Genomic DNA, 27,105 nt, shown 5'->3' with positions numbered 1-27,105 from the left:
ATATTTTTAAGTTAGTCTGTGTAAACTCAATAATTTGTTCCAACACGGAAATTTATAGCAATACAGAGATTTTTTATAGCATCGTTTGTTATGATTTTGACAGATGCTTAAGGCTATTGTTTGCATTGTTCTTCCGAATTTCATCTTTGGGAGAATTAGAGAAATCAATAAAAGCTTGTTTCTTCCCTATAGTGTTGAGCAAAGCACACTGAAAAATTAAGCAAGAAAGCCATAGTTAAAGATAAAATCCATTACATTTTGCCCTTTTTTTATGCCTTGATGCATGTACATAAAACTATGTAAATCATACATGTGCTAGTTCATAATTATGAGTTTATTTCATTATATAATCAGTTTGTAAACAGGTGAAATTGCATGAATTAATCATTTAAATTGCTGATACTATTTATTACCTTGTCTTGCCTTAGTTTCCTAGTCAGTAAAAAGGGACAATAACATGTCTGTTGCAAGGTTGCTGTGAGCATTAGAGTCAGGCAGTTAGAGTACGTGCCCTGTGCCCCTGCCAGGTGTGCAGTCGGCAGGTGACGGCTCGGACGATCAGGACCACTGACTCCGTGACTTAACTTGTCTGGGCAGTTCAGGATTCCCTTTCTCTTAGTAATACCAAAAAAAGAGGGGGAACCCCAGAAAATTCCAGCCATGAATACTAGTGTTTTTTATTTGGAAGGCTAATGTTTGTAAATGCTTAATTAACCCGTGGAAAGAAAGAACTCTTGGTAAAGGTAGAATAAGCTGGGTTGTCTAGTATTCCTGGGAGGAAAAACTACCACAGATTTCACCAAAAGAGTTAGTTTGGTTATATTTTTCAATAGAAAATCATTGTAAACTAGACATTTCTATGATCTGAACTAGTGTTTCTTACATTATTTCGTATTTGTGCTCCCATGGACTAGTACTTATTTTCAATGTTTAATAGCCTGTAACTGCCTGACACTTTAATTGAATTTTTAACTTTCCTGTTTTCAAGTGTACTGGCTTAAAACGTTAAGTGAAAAGGTCACTTGTGCTGTTTCAGGATGTTGTGTTTCTGTCTCATTTTATTCACCGCCTCTACATGCGCCTTTTACTGTTCTGTTTTTCTCTTTAGCTACCCTCATACCACCCAAGGCAATCTTCCACCTGGACAGGTTCCGGGCTGGCCACCGGGAGCGCTCTTGTGCTGGAGGGGATGGGAGAAATGCCTTTTCTCCTGGGGACTTGCTGTGCTCCCGGGAAATACTGCGTATTTCTGTCAGCACTCCCGACCTTAGCCTCCCAGATCAAATTGCTACTTGCCATCCTAGCAGAACTTACTGCTTTGGGCTTAATCTGGCCACTGCATTATTTAATTTGGAAATGCATCATAAAATATGTCATTTCATGTTGTCATTGTGAGTGTATATTCATCACAAAGCTTAAAAATAACATTATGCTATTTTCTACCTAGGAGCTAAAGGTCAGTGTTTTGGCTCTTGCCACCCAGATCCTAACTGGATGTGACGAAGTGTTGGAAATGCTACAACAGGTCACGACTGCACTCATAAATAGTGACGTGCCGGACCGGGAGCTTAGGTGAGGAAATGGATTGGGAAGTGTGACCTCCTGCCCTTCAGGAAGAACTTGCTTATGAAAGCAAAATCTTTTAGAACAGAGCACCAGATGTTCAGCCACTATAGAGGGATTTTTATGAGAATAGGTTGAAACAACAGTGTGCAAGTGCAGTTGAACTCAAATGGGGCTTTTAGGTACGACTGGGCTAACGGTCATGGATTCAGGGTAGCAAGGTTGAGGGGAACAGCATCATCCCCGACCTTTGGGTCTTCTACCCCCGTTAGTCCCAAGTGGGCCTTGGCTTTAGTCAGCCTGCTCAGTACCATGGGTACTTAGCTTTCTCGTGGTAACTTTGTTAGGGAGGTCGCAGTGATTTAGAGAGACAGTTAACTGCTGTGCAAAAGACGGTATCAACATGGTATCTCAAGATTTTACTGTTGTTTTACTTCTGCAGACATAGGAGTGACCTATATAGAAGGCAAACTTCTCATCCCCAGTAATAGAACTCTTTCTCAGTTCTCCCCATTAAATTTCTACTGTGGTTTGCTGGTAGAGGTGACTTAACATGCCGTGTGTGTTGATGATGATTGTAATGTTAAAGATATTGTTCTAGAACAGTCCTACAGTGCAACTTTTTCTCCAGTATCCCTGTGTGTCCTCATGTCCCCGTTTCTTGGCCTCTCCCTGAGAGTAGGTGGGCAGGTTGGAATTGAGAACAAGGTAATCCAGGTAGGCGTTGCACTTGGGCTTGTTAAGGCTTGTAGGGGCCACTGCCGGCCTGTGCTACAGATCTGCACTGGGAGGAGGGCAGCCTGAGAGCCTGGGAGGCCTGCGTTCTGTTTCCGGTTCCAATCCCAGTATTCTGAGTAGTCTTGGAGAACTTACTAACCCACATCTTTCTTTGGGCGAGTCACGTATGTTAATTCTCCTAGCTGAAGATTGGGATATTAAGAATGTGACTAGGTAGTCATTTCACAACATAGGGTCTGGCACAAATAACACCGCCTTTTTGTTACAAAATCTTTTATTACAAAATCATGTGCATGCAATTCTGTAATATAACAATGTCACACTCAAGCACACACTATGACATTTTAGGTGAAATGTTCAAATTAAAACTATAAATTACTACACCCATATCACCCTACCCACCACACTCAAGCAGTGTTGGTTTTGCTGGACCCTGTGTATGGGTGTGTCAAGTCATTGCATCGTTCACTTTAAATTTACACAGTGTTAGATCGCAATAAAACTGAAGGGGAGGGTGTGATTTTAAGGACAAATGGAAAACCTGCCTGCCTCTGTATCCCCCAAGAGCCAGCTTTTCTAGGCCGGAAGTGGGCGTTACTTCTGTGGGCAGGCGAACTGGTGCTGCAGCTGCTCGTTGGTCTCGCTGTCAGAGACTCGGGGCAGCCCCAGAGCTGAGGGGGCTTTGCAGATGGTAACCGCCCAGCGTGGCCATTTGCCTACCTAGAGGGCCTGTTTTTAAAGACTTCAAAGGTGCAATGAAATTCACCATGTACACTTCTTCTTCTTCTTCTTTTTTTTTTTTTTGCAAAATCAGGTTGAAGATGAAATCTGAGATTTCTGTTTCCTCCCTCAGTGGTAGAACATGGGGAAATTTGTGGATTGAATTGCTCTTAATTTTAAGTGCTTCAGTAGTTCAAGAAAATGCAGTTTAAGACATTTTGTCAGATAAAGATGACGTTCGTTGCTTTTTCATATGATTGGGAATTGCTTAACCTGTGTTTTCTTAAACTTTTTGTAGGTTAAAAGGCTTGGAACAAGTTACTAAGGCTACTATGCTTGGGCACCTTCTTCCAGTGTTACTGACCTCCCTGATGCATCCGAATTTGCAGACTCTGACCATGGCCGACGCCCTGATGCCTCAGCTGGTGCAGCTGGTTCTCTATACCAGTCAGGTACGATCCTTGGTGTGCCAGAGTGAACTGCTCTTCGTCCAGCCCACTTCACACTATGGCCACATGTGTTCCCTGAAGGCAGAATCGCTAGAATCATGACTCTCAGAAGCCATGTGATGTAATGGTGGAATGAAGGAACAGTGTCATAAAAATAAACTGAAACATTAAGGGAAAACATTTATTTGTTTGACTAATTGCTTACTGCAGTCTTTTGGCAAGTACTCATTGCTGGTCAGCTGTAAAAATGCTAACCTAAAGACTACTGAGATCCTACCATGATATTTTGTCTGAGTCCCTGCTGGCTATTGGTACCCAATAACAGCATGTTCCATTCCACTGTTGAATAAACTTATGTAAAGTGGTCTAAGTCGCAAAGCACTTAGTGAAAGAGGGTAGACTAGGATTGCAGAAAGACGGTTTAAGTGAGAGTTCTAAGTTTGGCTCTGGTACCCTCCAGATAACTGACAGTAAGCACTTTAAGGCATGATGATGATTTTGTGTTTCAGACGGCTTTGCTGCTTAAAACCCAGTGTCCAGTTTTTGCCGAGGTGGGCTGTTCCCCATGTGGTGCATCAGACCAGAAGGGCAGGCTGTTCCCTGGTGAGAGGTGAGCGATGCTGCTTCCTCGCAGGAACCCCTGCCTTGTTTTCTTCTGGTGAAAGCCTAGTGCTCCTTTTACCACAATGGTTTTTAGTGAGGGTTCTCTAACTGGGAATCGGGGACATAATTTTACAGAGAATGGTAGGCTTGCTTCGTAGTCTCAGGAATGAGATTAGTTCAAAATCAACAAATTGTCAAATGCTAATGATCAGGATGTAAAACATGACTTTGGCAAGCGGTTTGACAGTTTCTTAAAAAGTTAAACATAAACCTACCATATGACCCAATAATTTCACTTCTAGATATTTCCACAAGAGAAAAGAAAGCCTAGATTCTTAGCGAGACTGGTATATGAAGGTCATAGCAGCTTTAGTTAGAATAGCCCAAAACAAGAAACAACCCAAATGTCCATCAACAGGCAGAGGGATCAGCATAGGGATCAGTCGTACAGTGAAGTCCTGCTCAGCAATAAAAAGGAGGGAACTGTGGACGAGTTCAACAGTGCAGATGAATCTTAGGCTACTTATTGCTGAGTGAAAGGAGCCAGATCCCCCCAGAAAGTACATACTGTATGATCCTGTTTATATAAAACTCTGGAAAGCGCAAGCTTTTTGTAGTGACAGAAAGCAAAGAAGTGGTTGCCTGGATTAAGAAGTAGGAAGAAGTTTCACAGGTGTATACATACGGCCAAACCTACCAATATATAATCTTCAAATATCTGCAATTTATTATATGTCAATTACAGCTCACTAAAGCTGTCTTGGAAAACATTGATCAGAAAGGAAGGACTTACAGGTTTTTCTAGAACAGTATGCCATCCAGCTGAGCTTGGTGCAGTGATGAAAATTTGCATCTTTGTTTTCAGTATTGTGGATGACAGCCTCATGCTGTTACCGAGTATTTGCATTGTAGCTAATGTGACCAAGAGATTGAATTTTAAATTGTATTTAATTTAGATTCAATTTAAATGGCCACATTTTACTAAGTAACCACCCCTGTTGGATAGCACAGAGCTGAAAGAGAATTCCACAACAGCCAAGTGTAGCTAGCTACAGGAGTCCGTATTCCGCAGCCTTGGGCTTGACATCCTTGAGTTCAATTACAGTGGGTGAGAGGAACTTCAAAAGCACCTTTCTTTGGTAAAAACTCCAGTAAATATTGGTTGTGTAGACTCATGGAGTTTTCAACAATTGACATTTAGATATCAACAAAAGGAAACGTTAGGGTCCTGGTCCCGTAGGATTTGGAAAGTGGCCAATTTAAAAGTCCCTGACAGTATCGTTTCTTTTTCTGAGTAACTTTAAATGAGAGTTAGCGAGGTTCTCTCCTGGATATGAGTTGGACTTCCACCTTTGAAAAAGAGGGGGAAATGCAAATATATTGTATAACAAGAAAGAAAAAAACCTGAAATATAGGATTTTTTTAATGTTTCCGATCACCACTGTGTCAAGCCACAATGTTGTCACACTGCATGCTGTGGAAAATTAGAGTGAAATTTCTTCATCTTTTGTATTTTCCTATGTATACGTTTTCTTTTTCCTCTCCTTGCTGCCAAACTCAGTCACATTCTCTTTGTCTGGTTTTAGAATGCTGGAAGAGAAGGAAGAGCCAGGCTTCCTCACTGGCTTAAAGATCCCTGCCCCATGGGCTGCTGGCAAGACTGTGGAGACGGTCCACCCCGTCAGAGACAACTACAAATTTAAGGAGACAGTCCACATCCCGGGAGCGCGCTGCCTGTACCTCCGATTTGACAGCAGGTGCTCTTCGCAGTACGACTACGACAAAGTAAGCACGGGCTGCTTTAGAATGGCTTCCAACTCTGATAAGCTGGTGTCAGATGCTTCTTATTTTTCTTTGCTGCTGGTCACCATTCTTGACTTATTTCTGTCCGCAGATACCTCTTAGGAGAACTTCCCAAAGATAATGCCTCGAAGGGTAGTGTTTGGGGGTGTCAAAAAGCCAGCACCTCTGTGGTCTAAGAACAGTTTAATGACATGTTGAAAGTGGACTTTTGTAAGCTTTCAGAGTTTAGATCTGAATCAAAGGAAATTTTCCATTCTGCTTACCTCCTGCCTTTCCTCTGTGCTTGCCGTTCCTGTAGATGTGTGTGTCCTTTCATCTAGAAAGGTCTTACTGCCCAGTTCTTGGGGCTTCTCATGTATCTTTTGGGAGAAGGTAGCTTTTTAGAAGGATTTCAGATGTGTTGGGATCTGTTTGGGTTTAAGTTATTCTTTGTCATGACCTCAGGGTCCACATAGATTTCAAGGAAGTGTAGTTTCCACCCTGGTGACTGAACCAAATTATAAGTAAAAGGAAGTGTTTTAGGGCTTGTAGTATTTTCGTCTGTTTATAACTGTTGCATTGTAAATTATTAGGTGGAACTTAGGAGGAAAGGCTAAAGAAATTGTGATATGTAACATACAAAAGAACAACTGAAGGCTTAGTTAATATCTTTGTACATACACAGGACATTTTTATGTAAATTGTCAGCTGTCTGCTGTATCTCTCCTCTGTGAACTGTGTAAGGACAAATGGTCTTCAATCCCACCAGGGGAGATGTTTAAGTTAAAGAATAAAGGACTTCCTAACTGTCGATACTATAGGACAGTAAAACACATTCCTGGTCAAAGTATAGAATCCTCATCCCCATTATCTTAGACTAGTGAAGATCCCCGAAGTCTGGAGGGGCTAATACTTACCCCCCAAAACTTACCTTCACTGCAAGCAAGAGAAATGGTCTTTGTTGGGCTTTTCAAAAACTTTATCTCCTGGCACCGGTCTACACCGCTTCCTAGTTCCCAGCATCGGCTACCCCATTTCCTAGATTCAGGTGATACGACTGTTTAAAATGGAAATGAAAGAGGTTGCCATTTTAATTAGTGTCATTTTGTTTCTCCTTTAAAAGCCAGTAATTTGCAACTTCTGGCACATTCAGTCTCCACCTGCAGTACACATCAGTGTTAAATGTGGAGGCCAGCAATGCCCACTGACTACAGGGACAAAAGTAACATTTACTTTCCCAGTGGACCCAGTGGTGCAAGAAGGGTAAGAAGTCACAAACAGACAAGTGTCCAGGGCTGAAAGCGCGGCTTCTAGATGCACTGGGACCGCAGATAGGGCAGTGGGAGCACACACTGCAAGACGGGGTTCGGTGTTGAAAGAAGCCAGGGCTGTGCTCTTCCTGTGAGAGTATTCGAATGCCTAATGGCCTCTAAATGGTTCTGCATATTAGAAAGTTGGTTAAGTGGGTGTAAATTAATAGCCTTTATGGGAGAAAAGTGTTGATACATGAAAACTGACCCAAGAAGAAGCAGCCCTCTTTTAGGCCCAAATTTGGGTCATTTTTTTCTAGGAATGTATGGCTTATTTTCAATTTGTTGCATTTTTTAACATACTCATTCATTAAGGCTTTTGGAGCTTTTTGCTTTTATTTTGTTGTTGTATGAGATAGTACCATCTTTTCACTTATATTTGCTCACTTTATTAATTTTGGGGAAGATTTAAGAGGGCAAATTGTATCTTTTAGTTATAAATTACATGTGCTTGTTTATTTAAAAATATATGTATATATATTAGCTGAGTGTAACTATTTTAATGTGAAGTCCCCAAGTCAGTTAAATTATGGTAATATTTGCTATTATTCTGTGGCCACCCTGTAAATACCAATGGCCAATTGCATTCAACCTAGTTATCAGTTGTATTTTTAAAAAACATTAGTTATATTATGACACCAGTGCCTGGTTATTAATATATTTTTAAACAAACATTTTCTGCAGCCTTTTTATTTGTAGATGTTGTTTTTGTTTTTCTTTTACAGTCTAACAGTCTATTTTCTGTTTTGAAGTTGGTGATCTACGCGGGGCCCAACACAAACAGTAGGAAGGTTGCTGAGTACGGAGGCAATACCCTGGGGTACGGCAGCCGTAGCGTCTTAGGAACCGGCTGGCCGAAAGACCTGGTGAAGGTATGGTGTGCGGTCCCCTTCGCTTCCTAGAAAAGAAAGATGGACTTTATTCTTCGTGGGCCCAAGTGTATCAACGAGAGTTCAAAATAGAGCTTGCCACGGGGGATTTTGTGGAGGTGGGGCTACACTGCCAGGCCTGTGAAGTCACTACTTCATGTAGAATGACCCTCCGTTCCCTTCCAGGGCATCAGACCCCTGCCCGCTCCAGAACCTGTTCCACAGGCTGCTTCATGGGCTGAGGTTGTCACAGCATCTCCTTCCCTGTCCACTAAAAGGACTGCTCATTCTTCCGGCTTACTTCTTCTCTAGCCTCCCTTATGATGCGTGTCCTAGACCCACAGAGCCATTGAAGTGAGAACTTGTGGAATCAGTGTTTTCAGATGAATTTGGGCCTTTGGAGTAAAAATAATGGTCCATTCTCAAACTGATAAGAATTGAGCCATGCTTTGTAATCTGGCCCCTTTATGACATATCCACCCAGAATATGAATATGAACTGAAATGCCCATTCTGAAAACCTCTCCAAAATCTGTTCCCAGAGCCTTTGTCTCACATGTATTATGTGAGAATCCTCTAATTCAGCAACAGACAGCAGGTTTCCTCCAGGGGGCTGGTCCAGGTGCATCCGAAGCTGGACCAGCCCAGCACTTCCAACTGTTCTGTTTCTCTGCCTTTTGTCTCTCATTTGTGGTGTTGGTTCTACACTACAGAGCAGGCTTTCCCAGCACTGGCTGTGTTCTTCCGGATACTGGCCATGTGCTTACCTTGTCGGCACAGTAGGTGGTGACATGGGGGGAGGGGGGGAGGGCAGAAAGAATAGAAATTTGAGGAATTTATTGAAATTATGCTTAAGATTTGGCTCATCTTTACTCTGATTCTGCTGTCAGGCAATTGTGATCCATTTCACAGATGCCTCATCCCAAAAGCTTACCTGGTCAGGATAGATACCTGAAAGGTTGGTGTCCGAATGAGAGGGGATAGATTTTCAATTTAAAAAGCCAGTGAGAAAAGGAGTCAAATATTGCTGTGGTCCTTTTTAAAGTAAATCTCTGAAATTCATTGCTCTCTTGAAAACGGTGTGTCTTGTTTTTAAAGTGCATTTTCCCCCCTTAAATTTTAAGGTGGAAGGAGATACAGTCACCTTCTCCTTTGAAATGAGAAGTGGCCGTGAGCACAACACTCCTGACAAAGCCATGTGGGGCTTTGCTTGCACAGTTCGCGCTCAGGTACTTGACTCTGACCACTGCTGTGAGCATAATGTCCTCTCTCCTTTGTGCCTTGGTTACGTACATCATATTTGCCTTGGAAATGCGGCAAAATGTGAGCTACTGTTTCATCCATCTCTTCCATTCGACAGGAAGTGGACTACCAATAGTAAGTAGTAGTTCATGGAGTGAAATGAGCTGTGAGCTCAAATCAGTTCAGCAGCACGAAGAATCCATTGCTCGGGGCTCTGTCTTCAAAGCCTAGAGGGGTGATCTGCTTCCAGTGTCTTTCCATGGGGCAAAGCACTTGGACCTTGGCTTTCACAGGAGTAGGGTCTGACCTGTTAATTCTATTCCCAAAGGCTCTTTTTGTTAGACTGGGTCTTTTTCTGGTTAATTATCAGTGCTATACTCTGTGAGTAGATTTAACCTAGTCTTTTTTATTTTTTTAAATATATATTTTTTATTTATTTATTTTCAGAGAGAGGGGAGGGAAGGAGAGAGGGAGAGAAATATCAATGTGTGGTTGCCTCTCATGTGTCCCCCACAGGAAACTGGCCTGCAACCCAGGCATGTGCCCTGACTGGGAATCAAACTGTGATCCTTTGCTTCACAGGCCCGTGCTCAATTCACTGAGCTACAGCAGCCAGGGCAAACCTAGTCTTTTTTAATAGCAGTGCCCAAAAGTTATTCCCCCTCTCTGCCCCAGCCCCCAGAATCTGTGTAAATAAATTCTGTTCCTATCTGGGGTAAAAAAGAGAGAAGGAGTAGTAGGAGCTTCCTAGCCTGGGTTGTAGGGTGTAGTTTGGATCGGGAGGCTGCTTAAATTTAACCGGGCCAAGGCTCTCTGGAGTGGGGCTCTTGGCTGGAGTGTAAGCTCCACGCGAGCAGGCATCCTCGTCTTGTTCCCGGCTGTTATCGCAGGCACCGGGAACAGTGACTGCTACACAGTAAGCACTCCATAAATATTTATTGATCAAATTCATTGTCATCGTTGACAATCTCTTTGTTCAAGCATAGGACGGAGGTGACAAAACAAAATAGTGACTTACACCCCAGTAGGCAAAGCAGAGAGGGAGCTACCCAAAAAACCATGTATGAGTTTTGTGGTGTTTCTAATACGGAGTCTTATCAGCTCTTCTCTCTCCTGAACTGTGTTGAGACTTTACTCTGTGGCCATTCGGTGCCACCATCTCTCTGCTTGTGCTGTCTGGTGCTGTCCCTGTGTGCCATAGCAACGATGCTCCCTGCCGCCCTGTGAGCCCTTCGGTCAGGGCAGGGCGGTGTGGAGACAAGGTGCAGGGCTCCGCCGCGTCCGCTGACCAGTGTGATTTGCCCCGTCTGCATTGTAGGAGTCTTCCGAGGACGTGTCAGGAGGCTTGCCCTTCCTGGTGGACCTGGCTTTGGGTCTGTCTGTGTTAGCTTGTTCCATGTTAAGAATCCTGTACAATGGACCGGAAATTACCAAAGAAGAAGAAGCCTGTCAGGAGCTGTTGCGGTCCAAACTTTTGCAAAGGTAACAAAAGGCTCAGATGGAGTTAGTTTTGCTCATGATGGAAAAGGGGCTTGAGAAAAGAAAGGAAAAAAGACGATGTGGAAAACTACTTTTAGTGTGTTTCCCGGCTGATCGTGCCTACTGCCGAGAATCCCACAGGTGCCGTTGCGTTTAAGAAGTGAAGTGGCAATCACAGCCAAGTGTCTTCTGGCCCGTACTTGACTAACTTGAAATTACAGACCTAAACTGCATAAGCTTTTCTCCAACAAATATTGTATAATTAAATTAAAAGATCCCCAAAGAATGGGTAGATGGGAGGTAAAGCAAACAGGGCAAAATGTTTATTCAAGAAGCTAGGCAGTGGGTATATGAGTGTTAACGTGTAATTCTTTCAACACTTGTATATATTTAAAAGTTTATTTTCTTAAAATTTTTATTGTATTTTTCCATTAGCACTTAACTCCCTTAAATCCCCCTCCCCACTGCAATCAACCAGACTGTTGTCCATGAGTCCTTTTTCCTTTTTGTTTGATGCCCTCCACCCCCTAACCTCCCCCCGACCCCCACCACTACCAATAGCTGTCATCCTGCTCTCTCTCTGAGTCTGTCTTTATTTTGCTTATTAGTTCAGTTTGTTCATTAGATTCCACAAATAAGTAAAATCATATAGCATTTGTTTTTCTCAGACTGGCTTATTTCACTTAGTGTAATGTTCTCCAGATCCATCCATGCTGTTGCAAAGGGTAGTTCTCTTTTTTACAGCTAAGTAGTATTCCATTGTGTAAATGCCACGTAGTTGTTTTATCCACTCATCTGCCGATGGACACTTGCGATGCCCCTAAATCTTGGTGATTGAAAATAACACTGCAACGAACAGAAGGGTGCTTATGTTCTTTTGCATTAGTCTCTTTGGTTTCTTTGGATATATTCGCAGAAGTGGGATCTCTGGGCCAAAATGCTGGGAAGGAGGTAGATTCCCAAAGATATGGTTTCGTGTAATATGCTAATTTCTCTTTAGAGAAGGTTTGATAAATAAGTATTTAACACATAATGTGATCCTTCATATGTTTGATTTATCTTCAAACGTTAAGTAGCTTACCAGATAGATAGAAGAAGAGAAGAAACTCTTTTCTTTCTGTTCAGGTGCCAATGGCAGGTGGAGGCCAATGGCGTGATCTCCCCTGCCCTGACACCCAGCCCGTCTCCGCTGCCTCTGACCATCGAGGAAGACAGAGAATTCACCTACCCCTCTGACATCCTCGTGCCTCCAGTGGGAAACTACTTTGACCTGCCCCGGATCAGGCTGCCTCCAGGAATCATGATAAAGCTCAGGGAAATTTCTGGGCGTGCTAGACCTCAATTTAGACCGAGTATAAAGTATGTTGCTATATAGCATTTCCTTTTTCCCAATGGAAAAAAAAATGTTTAAACAGTTGAAGGTGGTATCTGTCTTGTAGTCTAGCAAATGAACTTTAATTTTGTGTTTACTTAATGACGCCAACCAAGCACCCTGGGGAGTGTCCCAGATGGTATTCCACGTCAGCAGGTCTCATGGTGTGGACCTCCACTCAGCAGTGTCCATCAGCAGCACCTGGGGACTTGCTCGTTCTGGGCCCCATTGCACACCTGCTGAGTCAGGACCTCGGGGGATGGGCCCAGTCACCCCTGTTGTCACAGCTTTTCCACATGATTCTGATGCATGCTCCAGTTTGACAGGTTCTAGGTTTTTCTCAGGTGGTGTGACCTTCTATTAAGTCACCAACTTTTCGTTTCCATGTCATCTTTTCTCATAGAGGCATTTCTTTATGTTTGATGCCTAGAGAGATGGTGAGGGAGGGGTCTTTATTCTAGAACATGAAGCCTTACAAATGCCTTTGAGGTGTTCTTGCTTAAAGTGAAGTCTGTTTTGCAGGCTCTGCTCTGCCTTCTGAGGCAAGATAAGCCATTTCAGAGAAAAATTTACAGTATAGATGAAATTTAAGATGAGAAAGTACAGAAGCACCATTGTTTTCAGTCCGACATCCATACACACGAAATACCACAAGCCATAAGCTGCGTAAAACCCATTGGCAGGTAAATGGTGCCAAAGGTCTTCTTTCAGCCTGAGACCTCCTCCAACTCTAATGGGACTGTAGCTCCAAATGTACGAATCGTACTGTCGTTTGTTCATTTTGATTTTCAGTTTTATCAGCCAGTGTTAGTTTTATCATTAAAATATTTAATTATTGCCAACTTGATAGGAAAGTTACCATATAATGTTCATGCCTCTTTATTGGAACAAAGGGGGTGTGGTGAATATTTAATATATTTAAATCAAAGCCTATGTCCTTTAATCTATAAAAAAATATTGGCAAGTTGAGCACACGGCATATACCTGACTACTTTCCATTGTAACCACAGAGAAGTAATTCAGCCAGATGTGATGGAGGAAATGGTGGTATCATGTGTTATTAAGCACTTGAACTTGGTTGATGCACTGCAGTCCCTAATAAATTTCCAGTACCAAGAAGAACATGCTGAGGAATATGATTTGTTATGTAAAATTATGGGCGAGACCTTTAAGAAACTGAGTGCCATGGAGAGACAGCTGCAGGTAAGTGAAAGCTAAAACACCAGCATTTCTCTAACAACTGTTAGAAACAGTTTCTTTCCTAGAAATTTAATGATGTTTACAAGGTGATTTGAATCTGTAAAAACTGTTATAACTGAAACTTCTGAATTTGTAGATAAGCATTTGTTTTTATTTTCTATCAGTTTCCACATTGTCTTATGTTTTAATGTATCAGAGTGTTGCAGAATTGGAACAGAAGTGGCAGAGTGAGGTGGATGAAGCCATGCAGGGGAAACTGGAGAACAACGCGCCCTTCTTCTACGACTACCACTTCAACGAGGTGAGCAAGCCCTGTGGCGCGTCCCGGTGCGGAGGCGCACGCCGTGTGTGCAGAGGGAAATAGGGGCACTTTGTAGACTGTTGCGCACCCCAAATGTGAAACAAAATTAGACCAGTATGTCAATAATACAAATCATAAATTGCTTGTTGTTTTTAACTGGTTATTAGTGTTATAAAGAAGTTATTATCAAATTGTGCTTTCAAGCCTTAAAAAAATAAATCAAAGGCAGAGTTACAAGCACTGAAGAAATCCCTAGAAAGTGGTCAGTACAATTTTTAATAATTAAAATATCAAATAATAACTTACAAATGTGCTTCTGGCATAGAAAGATGGACCAAAGATGGGTTTTTTTTCCCTGAAATTTTCTATTATTCTTAACATGTACAGTAAAACTCAGTTTTTGCAGATCCTGCATACCATCTTTTCTTGATTTTTCCTTCTTTAGAACAAAATGAAAGAACTAGAACTTTTGTGTTCAATGAAGGAAGTCTCCTTTGATGGAAATGATCTTGAAAACATGGTCCTATCTCTGAGGTTAGTGATGCTAATAACTATGTAAAGCTAAATTATTCCCTGGGTGCTAAAGATCTAGTTTCAACAGATACTTTAAAAATAGTGTGCATTAACTAAAACTTTAGACTTGGAAGTCATTTGGTAATTTGGAGATTTTTATTTTAACCTTCAAAAGTTAGCACGTGGTATTTGAAACTGGGCAAAAAGAACCAAACCTGACCACAATTTATAACACTGCTCCTCTCAGGTGGGGAAAGGGGGCGGTGAGCAGTGTTTAGTTTTTGCTTAGTTTTCCCTCTGTCTTCTCCTGCCCTTTGTAATTAAAACACTTTGGTTTTGGTAAACTAGAGGATAACTAAATGCACATGAGCCTTTCTTTACAGGGAGAAGTTCCTACAAGAGGTGAATTCTCTCATTCAGAAACCCTCGCACCCACTGGCTAAAACGAAGACCTTAGTGAAGAGTCTAATGAACCGAGCCGAGCTCCTGCTGCACGTCACCATCGCGGCCCAGTCCGGCCTCACCAGAAGCATCTCGGGGACCCCTGCGGAAACACCGGGTACCGCTCAAAGCCAGCACCGCACTGCTCCCTGCACTAGTCCGTTCATAAAATGGACATGAGCTACTTAAAAAAAAAATCACTCTTATGTACTCCCAGAAAGAAAGAAAAATTCATTTTTTATTTATTTTGCCTTTTACTTTTCCAGCCAACAAGTGCTTTTCATTGAATCCACGTGGTGTTTTGTGGGTCAGCTGGGCACCAGGGGTGCCTCCTCGCCTGCCTCATCCCGTTTTTCTTGGGAGCGGCTAAGGAGCCTAGTGATGTGTATTTTTATAATTCTGAGACCCCTACTTTTAGTCGATGGCTTGTCATTCTCATAGTAACATATATAACTAGATAGTCAATATTGTGAATCTTGTAATGCTTCATATTTTCCTCTTGAAGCTGAGTTTGCATTTCATCTTTAATTATTAGGTAGAAACTTCTAGCATGAATTTTCACTATTAATTTTTCTCCTGATCATGTTTTAATTCTTAGCCTGAAATATGTTTCTCAGGGAAATAAATGAACTTTCTTACTTAAGCCAGATCCACAACCTTGGCATAACCCATAATAACAAGTGTTAATTCTTCTCCTGAGAAAACAAGTGGAATAAACATGTTCTTAAATGAAAGACTTCATGTTATCCAGCCCATTGCTTGATGGACACTATCTAGCAAGCAGACTCATTTGCCCCCTTGCTGATCACCCAGGGCTTCTCTTTTTTTGGGAGAGAAATCTAGGCTGCCACCCAGGTTTCCGACCCCAGCGATAGGGTACCACTGCCTGAGAACATCGGGGGGAAGTGTGCCAGGTGTGCTGCATGACTGCGTGCCAGGATGGTTTGGCCACATTAGCCCTTGGTTAGTGAAGTGTCCCCTGTAAAGACTTAACCCCTCACTAAGGCTGGTGGTACTTTCCAAGGGGATCTTGGTATCAGAGATGATGACCAGTCATTTCCTGAGATCATCTTTCACAATCATGTTTTTTAAGCTTGGCTGTCTAACCATTCTTAAGACACAGAGATTCAAAATGATCTTTTCTCTACTTTCTTAACACCTTTTTTCCTTAGCAGTTCATTACAAGTAGTTTTGTCTTCCATTAAAGTGTTTATTTAAAAGATAAAATAGCTATTTCCCTGGACAGGGTTAAAGAGTATATTTTATAGGAAGAGGCTGGTCAAATTCTAGTTCAAGTGTGATATGATATTTACTCATCCAACTATGACCAAAACAGAGATGTTGCCAAATGGTAATAAGGCAGCTAAATAAATCTTGAATTAAAGGGGAAACAAAGGGCATCTCTGAAAAAAAATGAATCTGGATTTATTTGAATTAAGAAATTTTTGCTTCCAGAAATTACTATCTCTGTCCTCTCTTACTTTTTAAAATGCTTATATTAAAGTGAACATTGGTGGTTATGAAATCAAATGAATTTTTCAACCTTTCTTTGGAAACCTAATTTAATGAAAATATTTTAGTTTTCCAAGCTAAGATAATTTTTAACCCAATATCGAGATTTTTAAAAATTGGCCTAAAAATGCTAGTTACGCTTTGCTGGCTGGTTTGGTGGCTGAACTCTCACAGAAAGCAAAGATGTCTTAGGCTGTTTGGTAGCTCCATGTCAGGTTTAGCTGTTGTTGCTCTCCCGACACATGGGATAGCAGACATGTCAACCCTTTTACTCCGTTCTGTTACAGCCTGTAAATCAGCTTCCGAAACAAAGGTGATAGCTCACGCTGTGCGGCAGCCTGTTTTCCTTCGCAGCATGTCTGCTCCTTCTGACCTGGAAATGATTGGTAATGAAGATTTGGAATTTACTAGAGCAAATCAGAGGTAAAGGGATAATGGCCAAGGTTAGATTCCAACATGCAGCTGAATGCTCTTCATCAAAACACACTCCCTGAGGGTCTCTTGTTTTTCGGATTCAATGCAGGCGGCGCCACGTGACCAGCCACCGAAGCAGCTCCTTTACGCTCCTGCAGTCGTTGGCCATCGAGGACAGCAGGGACAAGCCCACCTACAGTGTCCTGCTGGGGCAGCTGTTTGCTTTCATCGGCACCAACCCTGACCAAGCTGTACGTCCTGTTTTCCTGACTGCGAATGAATAGCACTGAAAAGCACAGGAGCCCTGTGACAGTTAGCAGGAGTCAGGTGTACCTCCTTCTCATGCATTTCAGGTGTCCAGTAGCAGCTTCCTTTTGGCTGCACAGACGAGGTGGCGGCGGGGAAACACTCGCAAGCAGGCCCTGGTGCACATGCGCGAACTGCTGACCGCAGCTGTGCGAGTCGGGGGAGTGACGCATCTTGTGGGTCCAGTGACGATGGTTCTGCAGGGAGGACCCAGGTCAGTTGTTCTGCTGGTTCACACTGCTCTGTCGCAGTGGGCAAATGCCCTTCCAAAGATTATCCTGGGGGCCAAACCAAAGACAGCGGAGTTTGCTTGTGTTGTTCCCTAAAATATTGTATTTTTATTTTTATAAAAGTAGTTTATGATTTTGTAAAAAAATTCAGCATATATAACTGTAAGTCTCTCTATTCATCTTTTCTCCTAAATTCCATTGCTCATTAACCCCTTGTTGTATCAACTACACACAAATAAATAGCTCCTTAATTCTTTCCTATACATGTGTGTATGTGTGTGATTTTTATGCTACTTAATTCAGATTATATTATACTTGATTTACTGCAGTCTGAGCTGTTTTACACCATGTATCTTGGCTGTCTTTATCTTTTCATGTCATTACATGTAGGTCTGCTTTAGAGTTTTGACGAACTTCATGGACCTCCATTGTATGGTCACCTATATTTTGTTTTATCAAACTCACCCCTACTGAGGGACACATTGGTTCATTCTTTCTTCACTCTCTCTCCCCCTCCTTCCCTTCTGTTCCTTCTTCCTTTTTTCCGTTTCGTTTTTGCATTAACAACAGTGCTTTAGTCAACATCCTTATACCTGTGTTTTTGTATAATTTTGTGCTTATTTGCTGGATTGATTTCTAAAAACATAATTGTAGATACTAACTTCGAAGGAGGTTTCATAACTTATTTGTGAGGAGTTCTTCTAGACTAATTTCCTGCTGGGCTTCCAAGCTCTTCAGATGGAAATAGAAAAGGCATTTTTCTCCAAGTCTTGAACTGGGCCTGCTGGAAGCTCTCCTATCCCCTGGCCACTCCTGAGGAGGTCTGGCCAGCAAGCAGAGGGCCATGGCTGGGGGAGTGTGTTACCCGAGAGCTGACGTGACTGTCTTGAGAAGTTTCTGTCAGTCAGGAGAGGCTAGGTTATTCTTTGGAAGCAAACAAGTTCGAAATTTCAGTGGCTTAAACAAAATTTTAGTTTTTACTCATGCCCTCCCAGGCCCACCTTGGCTCGTGGTAATCAGAAAGAGCCCGGGAGAGGGAGGAGACCGCCATCTCAAAGGTGTCAGTCCGGCCCCTTTGTTGCCCAGACTGGTCACGTGCCCCCACCAACCACCACAGCTTACTTCCAGAACAGTCTCTCCGTAACACTGGCACCATTACTCCTTTTTTTGTGTTACTAATGTCATATGTCAGACATTGGAACAAATGCAGAAGATCCCGAAGTATAAATCATATGTTAATCCAGTATCTTAAGATAAAACCTGTTAATATTTTAGTCCTGGCTGGTGTAGCTCAGTGGATTGAGTGCGGGCCTGAGAACCACACAATCGCAGTTTGATTCCCAGTTGGGGCACATGCCTGGGTTGCAGGCCAGTTCCCAGCAGGGGGCGCACAAGAGGCAACCACACATTGATATTTCTCTCCCTCTCTCCTTCCCTTCCCCTCTAAAGATAAATAAATAAAATCTTTTAAATTTTTTTTTAAAACCTGTTAATATTTTAGTGATTTCTGTCTGCATTCGAACCATAGATATCTCATCTTCTGTAATGTTTTTAGTGGTTCTATAGGACTGGATCATATTCTTGAACCTTTATTAAACCAATTCCCTATTTTTAAACCTTAGATTTTATTTACTTTTGCTATTATAAACAATATTGTGTTGTGTATCTTTATAATCCTAGATAGTTCCAGTTCTCAACTAAGTTCTTACACTGGGAAAGTCTTATATTAACTAGATTCTCATGCTCTGCTGAGAAAGCTTGAACTTGGAAAAGACACTTAGCTCATCCATTTGGGTCTTAGCATCTTTCATTCAGTATCATTGCATTTATAGTACTCAGTGTTACATGGGATTCTGTAGATGTGTCTCAAATACGTGGTTTCATTATTAAATAAGTTTAGGGAATCTTGGGTTCTATTCTCTTGCTCTCAGAAATGCTATGGGCTTGAACTTCATAGAGCTCTGAGAGGTTCTGCAGTAGAAAGCCCTGCTTAACTTTACCTAACCCAGGAGTCCCCAGATGTCTGTTGAGGGCGGGCATTGTCTTTGAGTCTCACTTAGAAATCTTGCCCTGTAGTCATCTGTGTCCTGCATTTTGGGAAACTCCAGTGATCTCCAAGATCCCTTTGGTTCTGGATTCAGGTAGACCCTCCTGGGCTTCTCAGGAGTGCTTCTCCACTCTCATGTTCACGATCACTGTTCTTGCTATGGCTCAAGATGGCTGACTCTTGGTTCCGTTTCACAGAATTGAAGAACTAACCTGTGGTGGGATGGTTGAGCAGGTCCAGGAAGCCTTTGGCGAGACCATGACCTCCGTGGTGTCTTTGTGTGCTCGTTACCCTATTGCATGTGCAAATAGCATTGGGCTCTTGTGCACCATCCCCTACACCAGGTAAGCAAGGAGATGCTTTTTTATTGTATGTGAGTTACACCACAATGGAGTTGATTAAGTAAAAAAATTTTTAATTAAAAAGATTGGATTGTTTTCCTTTGATTATCCAGTGACATTATCACCCTGATTAAATGAGCTTGCCTCCTGACACTTAAAATTATCATATAAATTCCTTATTGTTGAGTTCTTATATGATCAAAAGTGGTCACTAGAGATTATGTGTTTCATTGACAGAATGGAAAGATTTGAAGGAAAGAAAAAGGCCCCTAGGCCCTGGCTAGTGTAGCTCAGTGGATTGAGCACGGGCCTGCGAACCAGACAATCGTGGTTCAATTCCCAGTCAGGGCACATACCGGGGTTGCAGGCCGGTTCCCTGCAGGCCAGTTCCCTGCAGGCCAGTTCCCAGCAGGGGATGCATGAAAGGCAACCATACATTGATGTTTCTCTCCCTTTCTCCTTCCTTTCCCCTCTAAAGATAAATAAATAAAATCTTTAAAAAAAAAAAAAGGCCCCTAGGAGATCACTCGCATATTTGGCAAGAATTGCTTGTATATGCACATCTGTTTCCCCTCTTAGTCATTTGGTTAATAGTCTGAAGATATCAAGCAGTCATGAAGTCATTCTTTGAATCTTCTTGTGATAAAATATGTAATTTTTAAAAGTTTTTTATTTTTAGAGAGAGGGGAAGGGAGGGAGAAAGAAAGGGAGAGAAACACCAGTGTGTGGTTGCCTCTCATGCACGCCCCCTACTGGGGACCTGGCCTGCAACCCAGACATGTGCCCCAACCAGGAATCGAACCAGTGACCCTTTGATTCACAGGCCAGCATTCAATCCACTAAGCCACACCAGCCAGGGCAAAAAAATATGTAATTTTTCTATTATGGCAATCTTGGGTTGATGCTATCAATTTTTATTTTGCTGTCCTATATGAATAAACCAGAACTTGAAGTTCCTTATTTATGAAGGAAAACCTGATTCTACAAAAATATTTGTGTTCATTTATACATGGTAGTGTCGTAAATCATAGACAAAAACTATACCGACATGTTTCTGTTTCTTTGATAACCTGAGTCTCAAGTGAGAGGTTCCTGAGGGCTGATGATTTATGTTTGTTCTGCGCAACCCTTCCCGCCTGCCCAGGAGCGAGGAGAAGTGCCTGGTGCGCAGTGGCCTTGTCCAGCTCATGGATCGACTGTGTAGCTTGAGCAGTCAGACCGAGTCCAGCTCCAGTGAGAAACAAACCAAGAAGCAGAAGGTGGCCACCATGGCCTGGGCAGCCTTCCAGGTGCTTGCCAACCGCTGTGTTGAGTGGGAGAAAGAAGAAGGTAAGAAGCAGGACTCCTTTCTAGAATGCATTGATTTCTTCTGTCAATGTGTTTGTTCATTAAGTATTTGTGCTGGATGGGGAAAAGGGAGCCTTTGTTAAACAACATAATCGGGTGGGTTTAATCAGTTAATGATTTCATGAGAGCCTCTTCATCAGCATGATTCTATGACAGTCTGTGGCTACACCGTGACATTAAGCAAGAGCCTAACCTAGAGGGCATGATGCTACGTGAAATAAGCCAAACACAAAAAGACAAGTACTGAGTAATCTCACTTATATGTGGAATACAAAAAGCTAAACTCTCAGAAACAGAGAATAGAATGGTGTTTACCAAGGGCTAGGAGAAGGAAAAATGGGGAGGTGTTGGCCAAAGGGACAAACTTTCAGTTATAAGATCTGGGGATCTAATGTAACACGTGAGAGTTAATACTTTATTGTATCCTTGGGAGTTGCTAAGAGAGTAAATCTTAAGTGTTCTCACCACTCACATAAGAAAGATAACTGTGAAATGATGGATGTGTTAACTAGATTGTGGGAATCATTCACAATATATATGTATATTAAATAATCAGGTTGCACACCTTTTTAAAAAGTCCCATTATACAATCTGAACATACACCATTTTTACTTGTTAATTACGTCACTGTAAAGCTCTGGTTGGGGGATGATAACCACCCTGATGAAGGACAGTAACCCCAAGAAATCAGGAAGGTATTTTTTTTCTTGTCAACATTGCTAACAGTCTCCAAACAAATATTTTATGAAATTATCTTCCAGTTGCATTTTCAAGGTGCTTTTTTCAAATTATTTTTGAAATTAGTTACCAATCTGATTTAAAAAATAAACTTGAAGGATAATTACTTCATAATATCCCAGCTGTGTATGAAGCTTGTTTATTTATGCTTGTTCACTCATCATACATTCTGTTGTCTTGAGAGCCAGGGATAAGATGAATAAGGCATTGTTCCTCCTCTTGAGAGATATGGTCCAATGGGGGAAGTAGACCAGTGAACACATAATTATGGGGTAATCAGTGTCATAACCAAGGTGAGTACAACGTGCTGTGGGGCCACAGAGGTTTCTACAAACAGCCGTGCTAGGGATCAGGTAGGGGCAGGCAGCAAAGAGGGCTCGAACTCAGGGAGGCCGAGAGGGAGCACTTGCCACAGCTGCAGGCTCGCCCTGGCTTCCTGGAGTTTCACCAGGCTTTTCCTGTCTTTACCTCTGAAGGCGGCTCCACAGAGGCCGTGCACTCAGGTCTGGCCCGTCAGGTGTCCAGCCTTCTCACTAACCATCTTGCCCGAGCGACTGAGTGCTGCGGGAACCAGGCCGCTGGGAACGATGCTCTGCAGGACGTGCTCAGCCTCCTCAATGATCTCTCGAGGTATGGCAGGCCCAGCCGGAGCCCCGGGAGCAGCTGGCTTTCCTCTGGAGTGACTGGGATTCCTTCGGGTGGTCCTTGTCTTTAGAACCATCTAAATTACTAGGCTGTTCTGTTATGCGTGACCTTCATTTAGCAAGATTGGAGAATAATCAGTCAGAACCCATGATGAACTCTTTCTCACGCAGTGTCTTTAGAAGAAGACCTCTGTGGAGGTTTACTACCATCATGTGTGAGCCACGAGGCCCACGAAATCCCATCCACAGGGACTGCTGGATCTTTGGCTTCTGCTGGACTCTGCTTTCTCCTTAGTGCAGTGTGACGGGCTCAGCTGTGGCAGAGCCCAGACTGGTGAGACCTTTGGTCTCAAAGTACTCCTTAAACGGAACGGAAGACTAAACCCTAAGCCTCCTAGAGCAGGCTTCTATGTCTTCGTGCTCTGTGAATCATGCTGAACTATAGGATCTCATTTAAGTAAACATCAGGGATCAGAAAATATAAAAAACCTTTCTCTTTAAGTGTTACTGGTAGGTTATTAGCTTTCATCAGATAATTACAAAAAAAAAAAAAACACCCCAAACCCTTAATTCTTCTTCATAAAAGCGTATTGCCAAATCCTTGTATTCCTCATGAAATCTGAAGTCATCCGTTGGTTTCACCTCATTTAGGGACCTCCTGCTTTTGAATTTCTGTAGGCCAGCATTGCCAACATTGTGCACCTTTTCTTCCTTCTTTTCCAGGAGTCACATCGGTAAAGCCATACTCAGCCAGCCAGCATGTGTGTCCAAACTCCTCTCCCTGCTGCTCGACCAACGCCCGTCTCCAAAGCTGGTCCTTATCATCCTTCAGCTGTGCCGGGCAGCGCTCCCACTAATGAGTGTAGAAGATTGTGGGAACGTGGAGCTCCCACCCTGGAGCTATTCTGTTCCCTCCCTGAACAGTGAACAGGAGGATCCCAGTGACCCAGCATCCAAGATTGCCTCGTTGCTCTTAGCAAAGCTGGCAGATTACGTGGTCCCAGGTGAGTAGCTTTTGGACAGGAAAATGGCACTAAGGTGCCCACTTCTGTGGCTGGTCAGACTGAGCTTTCACTTGTCCACAATGGCAGCTGTGTGCGTCTGTGATAAAAAGACAGAGAAGGGACAGAGCTGGAGAGAGGGCGGAAGAGAGACTCCAAACCAGTGTTCTCCCTGCACAAACATCATTGTGATTTTTCTGTTTGCTCAAAGGATGTCAGACAGTTCTTTCTCCAACTGCTTCGGAACCGGATACCACATTGACCAAAACCAGTCCCAAGAATTCTTTAAAAGGAGATAAAGATCCTGGAGAAGAGAGTGAAGCAGTGGATGGCAAGCTCTCCATCTTTATCCACAAGCGGGAGGACCAGTCATCGCATGAAGTTCTCCAACCGTTACTAAGGTGACAATGATTGAGATAGCTATATGTCATCAAGCACTAACCATGTTGCAGGCCCTTACATGCTAAGCCCCTTAACATGCATCAGCTGTCTGAGCCCTCTTAGCAAATCTGAGACGTAATCACTATCACTGGCATCCCTGTTCTTATCCACGGAGAAATAGGCTGAGCCGAAATGCAGACGCAGGCCCCTCTACACACAACTTAACCACAGCTCCGCACCGTCTCTCCAAACTCAACAGAGAGCAAAACCCTGTTGAGAAGATACTGTTTGTGTTCAGTGGGGAGTTTGCAGTGCGACTTGGGCTTCGAGAAGGAATAATGCAATGTTATTGGCGTCCTTCAACTATCGGTGAATTTAAGGATGCCATTGACTGGGGTGGAAAAATAAGAGACACTTTTTTAAAGCTTTAATTCATTGAGGTAGGAATGGTATGATTGCTTAACAAGAAAGTAGAAATACATCGTTATTATCCAGTGATCACAAACCTGTGGGGGCCTGTTAGTGAGACCCAGGACAACGGGAAGGCCTGCCGCGGAACACGAGGGAATGCAGAGCAGGTGTTTATGCCTCAGGTGGAGGAGTCCTCTCTTCAAATGGATGCTTGGATGATGGTGTCATCTTCATAATTGGGTCCCTTGTCTGCCATCGTGGCACCTGAAAGCACTAATGGGCTGCTGGCATAAACTAAGCAGGGTCAGAGCAGGTCAGTGCTTAAAAGAAGAAATCTCCAAGACATTCTTGGGCATTGCAAAACATCACGGTGTAATTTTGGTGGCAGAGGAAGCTGAATTGTTAGAAAGGGAGATCCAATCCCTTACACCAAGGCGTCAGCTCCGTGCTTTGTTGAAGGCCTCTCACTTTGGGATTTAGGTCACATCCTCAGTGCCTCATGTGCGCCCTGCCCTCCCTTGATTATAGGTTCAGACTCTCCATTTTGTTCAGCTCTTTAGTTTGTGCATCATTTTCACATAGGCTTTTAATTATCTTTCTACCCTAAAATCAGCTGTTTTGATTCCTTAAAGTGCTATAATTAAGCAATAATAAATCATTTTCCTTTTAGAAAAATTGAGTCTTCCTTTGAATTTAAAACACCCATAATGGTAGTCTGACCACTGCTGGGCTGCCTCCTGGCCACCCCCTCCCCCACCTGTGGCCGTGCCTGAGCATTGCCTCCCTCTGCCTTCCCTTTTTAGTAGCTCCGAAGGACGGCCCTTCCGACTTGGTACCGGTGCCAACATGGAGAAAGTTGTGAAAATGGATCGAGATATGACCAAGGTAACCCTAAAACGGAGAAACCTACTCTGACAAGGCTCACGATTACAGAACATTTGCCATGCTTCAGGTTTCACGAGACTTTTTTTTAATTAATTCAAGTTCCCACAAAGAGGCAGGGTGACCAATTGAAGTCAGTCGCTTAACTGAGGACATTTTCAAGAGAAGTAGTCAAAGTCAATTTGTCATTAATGTTAACAAATAAAAGAGAACTCTTGGTCTTGGCCTAGAAAGTTTTTATTTGCTCTGATAAAAGTTTTACAGCCCAAAATACTTTAAAATTGATAGTAGATGAAAGGTGGTTAAAAGAATAATAATAGATAATAAGAAATAAAGACAAATAGTCTATCAAAATACAAAAATATGCCCAGGCTCACAAGTTACACAATATATAAATGAAGGAAAGGACCAAAACAACAGCAACATGTCGTTTTTCACCTGATAGTGCCCATTCTCCTCCGAGGAGGGCGGCCAGGCGTCCCCACACTCCAGAGACAGCCATGCTGCACACCGTTCTCTTGGTAAAAACCATGGGATCTGTGCACACATAACTAGTGATTGCTTACAGAAGTCGTCATATGGGAATTATAATGATTTTTATAAATCATAAAAATCAGTTCTTTTAATTGTAAAAAATGTTAAATGTTCGTATAATGACATATTGTACAGCTATAAGAAATTAAAGTCAGATAACTTTATATGCCAACATAGGAATAGATTCATGATATTTTGATAACTAATAGAAATAAATGGAAAAATTCTGTGTGTAGAGTAACCCATGATTATGTAACTCAGAATTTGCATGGAAAAAATCTAGAAGACGAACAATTATCTGTGTTGAGGTGAGGACATGGGATGTTTTGGGGAACTTCACCTCCCACATATAATATTTGAATATCTGAATTTTAAAAAATGAGCCTGGATTGCTCTGGTAGTTGGGAAGACAGGTTTTACAAAGAATAGAGATGAGAAGAGTCACATGAATATCGAGAGTGTCTTCACACTGACCCCCAGGGCGGCTGCTGTGAAGTGATCACGGAAGAGGCTGCAGCTGCTCTGCGGAAAGCAACCAAGTGGGCACAGTCCGGCCTCATCGTCAGTGTCGGGCCCCCCGTAGAATCCGTCAGCCCAGAGACTGTGAGTGGATTGTCCACAGGCGACAAGAAGAAAACCGCCCAGACATCCATCTGCCGAGAGAGGAACTCAGAACTTGCCAGGTAAAACCTTCCACAGGTAGAACCTGTCCCTACTCCCCTCAGATTTACTTCTGATGGATGTTTTTAGGGTTTTAATTTTATATCACCTGCTTGACCTGCTGGAATGGGGACTGAGGACTTCAAATGCCCATCCGAGGTTGTAATGGACAAATAGGGAGGTTCGCCTGGCAGAGAAGACAACCTGTACACAAAGGGTTGTTTTTCTGAGAAAGGCCACTACCAGAATCACCAGCTACAGTTTATTTTTGCTTTTTAGGGGGGAGACAGGGGGGTACCAGTGAACTCTGGTCCTGCTTCCTTGACTTCTTCCAGAGGATGCTCCCCACCATTCCAACTGTCCACATAAACTTCTTTCTAGGAGAGGAAAGGCTGCATGAGTGTTGCCTCTGGGAAGTTTGTGCCGGGTGTTCTGTGCTTGCGAGCCAGGGGCAGGCCCAGCATCGTGTTTTTGCCCGACGCTGATGGCTTACTCAGTCCAGAGTTTGAGGTCCCCTGTTTTGGACGGCTCCTCAGTTAACCAGAAAGAATTAGGAGGGAGGGGTTTCTTCCTAATGACAACTTAGCTTCTCCTCTCAGGCAATGAAATCTGCTTTTTCTGGTATGAATAGAAAATGTTTTCATCTGGGGCCAACACTAAAAGCTACTTCTTTACATTCTTTTTTTTTTTAAATTATTTGTTGATTTTAGAGAGAGAAAGGGGGAGAGGAAAAAAACATTGATTTGTTGTTCCACTTATTTATGCATTCATTGACTGATTCTTCTATGAAGGGCAACCAAAAAAAAAAAAAAAAACCAGAATAAGCCCTGACTGGTGTAGCTCAGTGGATTGAGCACGGGCCTGTGAACCAAAGAATCACGGTTTGATCCCCGGTCAGGGCACATGCCTGGGTTGCAGGCCAGTTCCCAGCAGGGAACCCAGGAGAGGCAACCATACATTGATATTTCTCTCCTTCTCTCCTTTCCTTCCCCTCTAAAGATACATAAATAAAATCTTAAAAACAAACAAACAAACCAGAATTTTCTTCTGGAAGGTGGCCCCTTGTAGTACAGGCT

General features: G+C 42.7%; 1 protein-coding gene across 7 annotated transcripts in view; it reads left to right on the top strand.

Moving 5' to 3' along the window:
• Positions 1–27,105, top strand: part of HECTD4 (HECT domain E3 ubiquitin protein ligase 4) — a 170,842-nt gene that overhangs the window by 87,377 nt on the left and 56,360 nt on the right. For 5 of the 7 annotated variants that reach the window (XM_053669734.1, XM_053669736.1, XM_053669733.1 and 2 more), the window contains exons 18-39: positions 1,448–1,572; positions 3,320–3,473; positions 3,980–4,080; positions 5,660–5,858; positions 7,891–8,037; positions 9,158–9,262; positions 10,594–10,757; positions 11,880–12,113; positions 13,137–13,329; positions 13,523–13,627; positions 14,073–14,161; positions 14,524–14,699; positions 16,381–16,516; positions 16,617–16,758; positions 16,861–17,027; positions 19,288–19,434; positions 20,576–20,760; positions 21,993–22,146; positions 22,884–23,164; positions 23,373–23,562; positions 24,757–24,838; positions 25,850–26,052. In XM_053669734.1, the coding sequence (XP_053525709.1) occupies positions 1,448–1,572; positions 3,320–3,473; positions 3,980–4,080; positions 5,660–5,858; positions 7,891–8,037; positions 9,158–9,262; positions 10,594–10,757; positions 11,880–12,113; positions 13,137–13,329; positions 13,523–13,627; positions 14,073–14,161; positions 14,524–14,699; positions 16,381–16,516; positions 16,617–16,758; positions 16,861–17,027; positions 19,288–19,434; positions 20,576–20,760; positions 21,993–22,146; positions 22,884–23,164; positions 23,373–23,562; positions 24,757–24,838; positions 25,850–26,052 (3,479 nt within the window). The remainder of the gene's footprint in view (positions 1–1,447; positions 1,573–3,319; positions 3,474–3,979; positions 4,081–5,659; positions 5,859–7,890; positions 8,038–9,157; positions 9,263–10,593; positions 10,758–11,879; positions 12,114–13,136; positions 13,330–13,522; positions 13,628–14,072; positions 14,162–14,523; positions 14,700–16,380; positions 16,517–16,616; positions 16,759–16,860; positions 17,028–19,287; positions 19,435–20,575; positions 20,761–21,992; positions 22,147–22,883; positions 23,165–23,372; positions 23,563–24,756; positions 24,839–25,849; positions 26,053–27,105) is intronic. The other 2 variants (XM_053669735.1, XM_037133514.2) reach the window with 1 other exon arrangement.

The sequence above is a fragment of the Artibeus jamaicensis genome, unplaced genomic scaffold (genome assembly GCF_021234435.1).
Source record: "Artibeus jamaicensis isolate MK-2021 breed Jamaican fruit bat unplaced genomic scaffold, CSHL_Jam_final contig_525, whole genome shotgun sequence".
Lineage (NCBI taxonomy): Eukaryota > Metazoa > Chordata > Mammalia > Chiroptera > Phyllostomidae > Artibeus > Artibeus jamaicensis.
This window is presented reverse-complemented; position numbering and strand designations above follow the sequence as displayed.